The 10562-nt window shown below is 35.9% G+C and overlaps 1 protein-coding gene across 1 annotated transcript; it reads left to right on the forward strand.

Annotated features, from left to right (window-relative positions):
• The first annotated feature begins 5667 nt into the window (after positions 1-5667).
• LOC125754067 (olfactory receptor 4K5) lies at positions 5668-6812 on the forward strand. Its single transcript, XM_049104340.1, has one exon. The coding sequence runs from the start codon at positions 5668-5670 to the stop codon at positions 6637-6639; it is 972 nt and encodes a 323-aa protein (XP_048960297.1). The 3' UTR covers positions 6640-6812.
• Positions 6813-10562: the final 3750 nt, after the last annotated feature.

Below are 10562 nucleotides of genomic sequence, written 5' to 3' on the forward strand. Positions count from 1 at the left end.
AAATAGAGAATATCTGAGGATTTAACTAGGCCCTTTCCAGGTATCATCTAAGCAAAAAGCTAATGTAAAAAATACGTGAAAAATGTATCAATGCTTACTGGTTTTGGAAATAAAATGTAGATGACGATATGTGGAAGTATAACTGCTTTCACTGCCTTAGTTGCAGGTAAATATGGCCTTAGTTGCTGGTAAATAGGAATATGATAGGGAAAAAAATGAGTACCTGATTCTTTGGTGAGCATGAATTTAAGTATTTTTCCTGGTCTTATGAGTTTCCTCATTTATATGCCTGAAAGAATCTAGATAATAAATATACTTAGGAATGTGAAACTTGAATTTACCCACCCAGAAAAATGCCCTTCCCTGATTTAAGTGTGTATACCTAAGTGGAGATTCTTAGATTATGAAATCCCTCCCCCAACATTATGCTTATCCCTATGTTTCCTAATAACTAACAATGCTTTAAAATGAATTATACATAATCAGGAGCTTGCCTTTTAAATCTTTCACTTAATGATCTTTCTGTGATCAGTTTACTCTGAAAACACAGACTCTTTAGCCCGTTCTATAGAAGCTATGCAGTCTTTGCATTTGGACCAAACATGGCAGTTCTTAGTGACAATGAATCAATGATAAACATACAACACTCAACTGTAAACCTGGACACTGAATACCTTTGAGCTATACCCTGATTTCTAGGGATGATAGGGGATTTATTAATATTGATCAAAGTTTTAGGTCTTTCCCCCACAAAATCCTCAATTCATAAAAGGCAATTAGACAGACATAAACATTACTCTCTTCTTTATGCCAAGGATAAAACACTAAATTTACTTTTTGTTGTTTGCCTTCTTATCTTCCAATTCCATCTCACCTTTTCTGAACCCAAACTAATAAAGCATCATTAAGTAAAATATGAAAAAACCTTGGGAATTTCCCCTTTTCCCCACCCCTCAATCTTACTCTCTCCATAGCATTCTGGTTCTCTGAGACCTGATATTCTTTGTCTCTTCTACTCTCAAAGTTTACTTTCCATTAAGCAAAGCATAACAGTAAGTATTTTAATGCTGTCTAAATTTAATACATCAGTTACCTCTTCCAAGAATATATACCCACCTTCTTTTAATTTTAGGATATAATATCAATAGTGAGAAAGGAGACTTCGCGAGACTAGATGTAAAACAGGGGCACAAATAAGAGTCTTCCGATGTTTCCTGACTCTATACCATGCAGGCTGCCTTGTATTCTATTCAAGGAATGAGGTCCAGCCTTATGATTCCTCTTCTTGAATAAAGACTAAGACTGCATGATTTTCTCTTAACATCTGGCAGTACCCCAAAATATTAGGGGGTGGAATTCATTAAAAGGCTTATTATAATCATTCTTTTCAATGGTAGGTGATTTGATTATCTTACTATGAAACTGAATTTCTGTTGGGTATTTATTAAAAATGTTATGTTAAATATAATAAATAGTGAAAATGAAGTGTTTAAGAAATTCAGAAAGTATGTCATTGGTTAACTGCACCAGTTATAGTACTCGTTACTCATAACCTTCTTTGACTATGGATTTTTGAAAAATATGATAAATATCATAAATCTCCTTCCCAAACAACAGCATAAACTCTTAAATAAGATTGATATATCATTATTATTTTACTTCAAAAACCTATTTCATTATATCAAATCAGCATAAACATAATTTATAAAACTATATCCTTTATTTTAGTGTGCAATTGTAAATAGGATTGACTCCTTAATTTCTCTTTCTTTGGTCTCATTGTTAGTATATAGAAATGCCACTGAGTTCGGGCATTGATTTTGTATCCTGCCACACTGTCAAATTGCTGTATGAGTTCTAGCAATCTTGGGGGGTGAGCTTTGGGTTTTCTAGTAGGTGTCATGTCATCTGCGAAGAGGGAGAGTTTGACTTCTTTTTTGCCAATTTGAATGCCTTTTATTTCTATTGTTGTCTGTTGCTGAGGCTAGGACTTCTAGTACTATGTTGAATAGCAGTGGTGAGCGAGTGGACATCCCTGTCGTGTTCCTGACTTAGTGGAAAGGCTCCCAGTGTTTCCCCTTGGAATAATTTTGGTGGGCTTTTCGTAGATGGCTTTTAAGATGGGAGGAATGTTCCCTCTATCTCTACACTCTGAAGAGATTTGATCAGGAATGGTTGCTGATTTTGTCAAATGCTTTCTCTGCATCTATTGAGAGGTACCTATGGTCCTTGTTTTTTCTCTTGCTATATGATGAATCACACTGATTGTTTTACGAGTGTTGAACCAGCCTTGCATCTCGGGGATAAATCCCACTGGTCATGGTGAATAATCTTCTTAATATATTGTAGGATCTGGGATCCCTGGGTGGCGCAGCGGTTTGGCGCCTGCCTTTGGCCCAGGGCGGATCCTGGAGACCCGGGATCGAATCCCACATCAGGCTCCCGGTGCATGGAGCTGCTTCTCCCTCTGCCTGTGTCTCTGTCTCTCTCTCTCTCTCTCTGTGACTATCATAAATAAATAAAAAATTAAAAAAAAAATATTGTAGAGACTTTATTGTCTAGTATCCATGTTCATCAGGGATATGGGTCTATAATTCTCTTTTTGTAGTGTGTCTTGTCTGGTTTTGGAATTAAGGTGATGCTGGCCTCATGAATGGTTTGGAAGTATTCCATCTCTTTCTATCTTTTTGAACGCTTTAGTAGAATAGGTACGGTTTACTAAAGGTAATATAAATACAATTCATTTAAGTAATTTTAATTTTTTTCATTTCTACATTTTAATGAGAAGGCAGCTGGTTTCAGTTTTTAAAAAATGTAGATTGTCCAATTTCCCGCGCCATTATTGAAGAGACTGTCTTTTCCAGTGGATAGTCTTTACTACTTGTCGAATATAATTTACCATAAAGTCGCTTCTGGATTCTATTCTGTTCCATTGATCTATGTGTCTGTTTCTGTGCATGTACCACACTGTCTTGATGACCACAGCTTTGTAGTTCAAGCAGTTCTAGCAAGTACAGGAAATGTTCTGTACTTGAGGGCTTCCCTGTATGGCATGTAAATTACTTGTAGGAGTGGAAAATATTCAGTTTTCCCTTTTCCCTTCTAAGTTCTTTAGCTGATCTAATAATTAATTGGCATATGACAGATTAATAGGAGAAAAGCGAATTTAATTTCGTATGCCTGGAAGTCCCATAAAAAATATGAGACTCAAAAAACTGGCCAAAGTAGGAAGGTTTTATATCTTTTTAAAAAACATTTTATTTATTTATTCATGACAGACACAGAGACAGAGAGAGGCAGAGACACGGGAAGCCTGACATGGGACTCAATCCCAGGTCTCCAGGATCACACCACAGGGCTGAAGGCGGTGCTAAACCGCTGGGCCACTGGAGCTGCCCTGGTTTTATATCTTTAAAAAAGAAATAGTAAGTTTGTGAAGCATTGACAATACAATGAGGTTTGGGCTTAAGATATTAAATCAGTGAAGAAGTAATAATATTTGTTATATGGACTTCTCAGCCCTAACTCCCTACATTGGTGATAAGGATGCCTTCTAGCCTTGTAGTATAGGGAAGGTACCTCTCACATGAGACATTTATCTCCTGCTTTCAGGGAAACAAAGGAGGGTCAAAGTTGTTCTTGCACAGGCTATTCTCAAGTACTTTAATTCAAATAATCAATATGCCAAAGTGATATATTTTGGGCTTGTATATTCTGCTTCCCTCCAACATCCATCTAAATGAATGGCTATGGTGATCAAAGGATATAAAGTTTCAGATATGCAAGATGAATAAATTCTGCAGATCTAGTGTGTGCAGCATGGTGACTTCAGCTAATACTATATTATATACTTGAAATTTACTATGAGTGGATCTTAGGTGTTCTCACAGGAAGGAAAGAAGAAGGAAGGAAGGAAGGAAGGAAGGAAGGAAGGAGGAAGGTAGGAAGGAAGGAAACTATTTGAGGTAATAGATATGTTAGCTTGATTGTCATAGTCACAACACACTGTATATGTATGTCAAAATATCACATGTATGCAACTTTTGTCAATTATAATTCAATAAAGCTGGTGAAAAAAAAGACTTGAGGGTGTATCCTAGGGACTTAAGAAGACTGGTTTCATGTATGAAATAAACAGGCAGTAAAAGATATTTGTGTCCTTACATGGGACTAAGATTACATAACATTCAGGTTCCTTACTAAAACTATAGTCAAATTAATTGTCAGAATATGGTTTCCTAAGAAGCTTCTTGAAAGTTTTTCTGGTTCAATGAAATTAGATTTATATAGCAGAGCTGCATCCTTATAGGAAAAAAAAAAGAGATGCAGGATTACTTTTTAGGATTATTAGGATTATTCTGATTCCCCCAAAAAATATTTTAGGAGTATAAAGACATTTTAACTCAATTATTTTTTATCTCTTTATGCAAAAACCCCTACAATAACTATTCTTTCATCAGTTATAAAGATGTATTAATAAGGCCATTGATAATAGTAAAACAAGGAAGCATAAATTGGCCTAAATCTAATTTCTTCACAGTTTTATTGAGAAATAACTGATACACATCACTGTATAAGTTTAAGGTATACAGCACGATGGTTTGATTTACATATATTTTGGAATAATTATTACAATAGATTTAGTTAATACCCACCATCTTATACAGACACAATAAAAATAAAGGAAAAAATTCTCCTTACAATTAGAATTTGTAGGATCTATTCTCTTAACAATTCTCTGGCCTCAGCCTAAGTTTGATCTGCAAAGAAAATGCATAAGAAAATTTAGGTACTGCTTCTAAATAATTGAGTAGAAATTAGTTTTAGATAATTAAGGTAAAGTTATAATATGCATTTTAAGAAATTACATGATGAGTCACTGACAAACTGAGTTGTTTAATTATAGACCTGGATAATATATACCAGTATCTCTTAGTAGGAATTGTCTCAATTCTTTATGATTCCTACAATAGCAGTAAGGTAAAAATTTGTTATTATGGGGGTATTAACATATTAAGAACATCTATTGTATTATAATTATTTTGATACAAGAAAGTCATAAACTACCATTTTTAAACTTCAAAACCTTCCATAAAGTAGGCATTTTTACCCTCCTATCTTTTTTGACATGTAGAATCAAAGCTCAAAAAAAACGGTCTACAGTCAAACAATCAGTGTGACTTTACATCACACAATAAACACTAAGCCACAAATACCTCTTGAAGAGTTAAAGATAATGTTATACTTAAGGATTTACTACAGTTAATTATGGAAGATGACCACAAAAACAATATATGCAAATTATTTTTGCCAATCTACAGAGCCCACAGAACTGGCTTTGAGTGACTCTTCCTGTCTTGTGATCATGAATAAGTTCATAGATAAGCCTGTTTACTATTGTGTGACAGATTATTAAGACTATCCAAAACTCAAGGGGTTCTAATGAGAAGACAAAAAATTTCAGTGTTATTTAAACATTGTCCTAAGCTCCTTCCTTCTCTCCAGATATATTATCATGATCTCTTGACAATTTTTATTCAGCAAATGCATATTACATCTGGGATCTTAGAATCTTTTGCATTAAAAGTCTGTGTGATTCAGAATTCTGATCCCTTCCTATTTCTCCTCCCTTAGGATTGTTGCAGAGCCTGTTTACAGCCTGGATCCATGGATAAGGTCAATTCTTCAGTGGTGTCTGAATTTGTATTGCTGGGACTCTCCAGTTCTCAGGAGCTCCAGCTTTTCTTTTTTGTTTTTTTCTCTGTGTTATATGTCATCATTGTGCTGGGAAACCTTCTCATAATCATCACAGTAACTTCTGATAACAGTCTGCACTCCCCCATGTACTTCCTCCTAGGAAATCTCTCCTTTGTGGACATCTGTCAGGCTTCTTTTGCTACCCCTAAGATGATTGTAGATTTCCTGAGTGAACAGAAGACCATTTCCTTCAATGGCTGCATAGCTCAGATATTCTTCATTCACCTTTTTACTGGAGGAGAGATGGTACTACTTGTCTCCATGGCCTATGATAGATATGTAGCCATATGCAAACCTCTACACTATGTAGTCATCATGAGTCAAAGGACGTGCACTGTCCTGGTAATAGTCTCCTGGGCTGTGGGCTTGGTGCACACATTAAGTCAGTTATCGTTTACCGTGACCCTACCTTTTTGTGGACCTAATGTAGTAGACAGCTTTTTTTGTGATCTTCCTCGAGTGACCAAACTTGCCTGCCTGGACTCTTACATCATTGAAATACTCATTGTAGTCAATAGTGGTATTCTCTCCGTAAGCACTTTCTCTCTCTTAGTTGGCTCTGACATCATTATTCTTGTCACTGTCTGGTTTAAGTCTTCCGCTGCAATGGCCAAGGCATTTTCTACACTGGCTGCCCATATCACTGTAGTAATTTTGTTCTTTGGACCTTGCATTTTCATCTATGTGTGGCCCTTTACCACTTACCCTGTGGATAAACTTCTTGCCATATTTTACACTGTGTTCACTCCCATTCTAAACCCCATTATCTATACACTAAGGAACAGGGATATGAAGGCTGCCATGAGGAATATTATGACCTATTACCTGAGGCCCAAGAAAATTTCTGAAATTCCACTAGCAGTGAGGAGTTCTCTTTATTAATACACAATCCCTTCAAATTCCTCAAATCAATACTCTGTCTATAAATATTTTCAATGTATTCTTGTGCCATATCTCAACTATGATGGAAGTGATGAAGAAGATGAAATAGAGAATATCTGATGGATATTAACTAGGCCCTTTCCAGGTATCATCTAAGCAAAAGCTAAATGTAAAAAAATACGGAAAAATGTATCATGATTACTGGTTTTGGAAATAAAATGTAGAATGACGATATGTGGATAGTATAAATGCTTTCACTGCCTTAGTTGCAGGTAAATATGGCCTTAGTTGCTGGTAAATAGGAATATGATAGGGAAAAAATGAGTACCTGATTCTTTGGTGAGCATGAATTTAAGTATTTTTCCTGGTCTTATGAGTTTCCTCATTTATATGCCTGAAGAATCTAGATAGATAAATAATACTTAGGAATGTGAAACTGAATTTACCCACCCAGAAAATAGCCATTCCACTGATTTAAGTGTGTATACCTAAGTGGAGATTCTTAGATTATGAAATCCCTCCCCCAACATTATGCCTATCCCATATTGTTTCCTAATAACTAACAATGCTTTAAAATGAATTATACATAATCAGGAGCTTGCATTTTAAATCTTTCACTTAATGATCTTTCTGTGATCAGTTTACTCTGAAAACACAGACTCTTTAGCCCGTTCTATAAGAAGCTATGCAAGTCTTTGCATTGGGACCAAACATGGAGTTCTTAGTGACAATGAATCAATGATAAACATACAACTCAACTGTAACCTGGACACTGAAATACCTCTGGAGCTCTACCCTGATTTCTAGGGATGACTAGGGGATTTATTAATATTGATCAAAGTTTTTAGGTCTTTCCCCCCACAAACTCCTCAATTCATAAAAGGCAATTAGACAGACATAAACATTACTCTCTCCTTTATGCCAAGGATAAAAACACTAAATTTACTTTTTGTTGTTTGCCTTCTTATCTTCCCAATTCCATCTCACCTTTTCTGAACCCAAACATAATAAAGCATCATTAAGTAAAATATTGAAAAAACCTTGGGAATTTCCCCTTTTCCCACCCCTCAATCTTTACTCTCTCCATAGCATTCTGGTTCTTCTGAGACCTGATATTCTTTGCTCTTTTCTACTCTCAAAGTTTACTTTCCATTAAGCAAAGCATAACAGTAATTTATACTGATGTCTAAATTTAAATACATCAGTTACCTCTTCCAAGAATATATACACACTTCTTTCTAATTTTAGGATATAATACCATCAATAGTGAGAAAGGAGACTTCGCAGACTAGATGTAAAACAGGGGCACAAATAAGAGATCTTTCCGATGTTTCCTGACTCTATACCATGCAGGCTGCCTTGTATTCTATTCAAGGAATGAGGTCCAGCCTTATGATTCCTCTTCTTGAATAAAAGACTAAGCACTGCATGATTTTCTCTTAACCATCTGGCAGTACCAAAATATTAGGGAGGTGGAATTCATTAAAAGGCTTATTAATTTCATTCTTTTTTCAATGGTAGGTGATTTGATTATCCTACTATGAAACTGAATTTCTTGTTGGGTATTTTATAAAAATGTTATGTTAAATATAATAAATAGTGAAAATGAATGTGTTAAGAAATTCAGAAAGTATGTAATCTGGTTAACTGCACCAGTTATAGCTACTCAGTTACTCATAACATTCTTTGACTATGGATTTTTTTGAAAATATGATAAATATCATAAATCTCCTTCCCAAACAACAGCATAAACTCTTAAACATAAGATTGAATATACATTATTATTTTACTTCAAAAACCTATTTCATTCATATAAATCAAGCATAAACATAATTTATAAAACTATATCCTTTATTTTTAGGTGCAATTGTAAATAGGATTGACTCCTTAATTTCTCTTTCTTTGGTCTCATTGTTAGTATATAGAAATGCCACTGAGTTCTGGGCATTGATTTTGTATCCTGCCACACTGTCAAATTGCTGTATGAGTTCTAGCAATCTTGGGGGTGGAGCTTTTGGGTTTTCTAGTAGAGTGTCATGTCATCTGCGAAGAGGGAGAGTTTGACTTCTTTTTTGCCAATTTGAATGCCTTTTATTTCTATTTGTTGTCTGATTGCTGAGGCTAGGACTTCTAGTACTATGTTGAATAGCAGTGGTGAGAGTGGACATCCCTGTCGTGTTCCTGATCTTAGTGGAAAGGCTCCCAGTGTTTCCCCATTGAGAATGATATTTGCTGTGGGCTTTTCGTAGATGGCTTTTAAGATGCTGAGGAATGTTCCCTCTATCTCTACACTCTGAAGAGATTTGATCAGGAATGGTTGCTGTATTTTGTCAAATGCTTTCTCTGCATCTATTGAGAGGATCCTATGGTCCTTGTTTTTTCTCTTGCTGATATGATGAATCACACTGATTGTTTTACGAGTGTTGAACCAGCCTTGCATCTCGGGGATAAATCCCACTTGGTCATGGTGAATAATCTTCTTAATATATTGTAGGATCTGGGATCCCTGGGTGGCGCAGCGGTTTGGCGCCTGCCTTTGGCCCAGGGCGCGATCCTGGAGACCCGGGATCGAATCCCACATCAGGCTCCCGGTGCATGGAGCCTGCTTCTCCCTCTGCCTGTGTCTCTGTCTCTCTCTCTCTCTCTCTGTGACTATCATAAATAAATAAAAAAATTAAAAAAAATATGTTGTAGGATCTTATTGTCTAGTATCCATGTTCATCAGGGATATGGGTCTATAATTCTCCTTTTTGGTAGTGTCTCTGTCTGGTTTTGGAATTAAGGTGATGCTGGCCTCATAGAATGAGTTTGGAAGTATTCCATCTCTTTCTATCTTTTTGAACAGCTTTAGTAGAATAGGTACGGTTTACTAAAGGTAATATAAATACAATTCATTTAAGTAATTTTAATTTTTTTCATTTCTACATTTTAATGAGAAGGCAGCTGGTTTTCAGTTTAAAAAATGTAGATTGTCCAATTTCCCCGCGCCATTTATTGAAGAGACTGTCTTTTTCCAGTGGATAGTCTTTACTACTTTGTCGAATATTAATTGACCATAAAGTCCGCTTCTGGATTCTCTATTCTGTTCCATTGATCTATGTGTCTGTTTCTGTGCAGGTACCACACTGTCTTGATGACCACAGCTTTGTAGTTCAAGCAGAAATCTGGAATTCTGATGCCCCCAGCTATGGTTTTCTTTTTTAAAATTCCTCTGGCTATTCGGTGTCTTTTTGATTCCACACAAATCTTAAAATAATTTGTTCCAACTCTCTGAAGAAATTCCATGGTATTTTGATAGGGATTGCATTAAATGTATAAATGACCTAGGTAGCATTGACATTTTCACAATATTAATTCTTCCAATCCATGAGCATGGAACATTTTTCCATCTCTTTGTGTCTTCCTCAATTTCTTTCAGAAGTGTTCTGTAGTTTTTAGGGTATAGATCTTTTCCGTCTTTGGTTAGGTTTATTCCTAGGTATCTTATGCTTTTGGGTGCAATTGTAAATGGGATTGATTCCTTAATTTCTCTTTCTTCAGTCTCATTTGTTAGTGTACAGAAATGCCACTGACTTCTAGGCATTGATTTTGTGTCCTGCCGCACTGCCGAATTGCTGTATGGGTTCTAGCAATCTTGGGGGTGGAGTCTTTGGTTTTCTATGTACAGTATCATGTCATATGTGAAGAGGGGGAGTTTTACTTCTTCTTTGCCAATTTAAATGCCTTTTATTTCTTTTTGTTGCCTATTTGCTGAGGCTAGGACCTTTAGTACTATGTTGAATAGCAGAGGTGAGAGTGGACATCCCTGTCGTGTTCCTGAACTTAGGGGAAAGGCTCCCAGTGTTTCCCCATTGAGAATATTTGCTGTAGGCATTTCATAGATGGTTCTTAAGATGCTGAGGAATGTTCCTTCTATCCCTACA

The sequence above is a fragment of the Canis lupus genome, chromosome 30 (assembly GCF_003254725.2).
Source record: "Canis lupus dingo isolate Sandy chromosome 30, ASM325472v2, whole genome shotgun sequence".
Classification (NCBI taxonomy): domain Eukaryota; kingdom Metazoa; phylum Chordata; class Mammalia; order Carnivora; family Canidae; genus Canis; species Canis lupus.

Bases quoted from the DNA above. Each gene is read 5' to 3' on its own strand.
- LOC125754067 (XM_049104340.1), top strand. From the start codon at position 5,668: ATGGATAAGGTCAATTCTTCAGTGGTGTCTGAATTTGTATTGCTGGGA.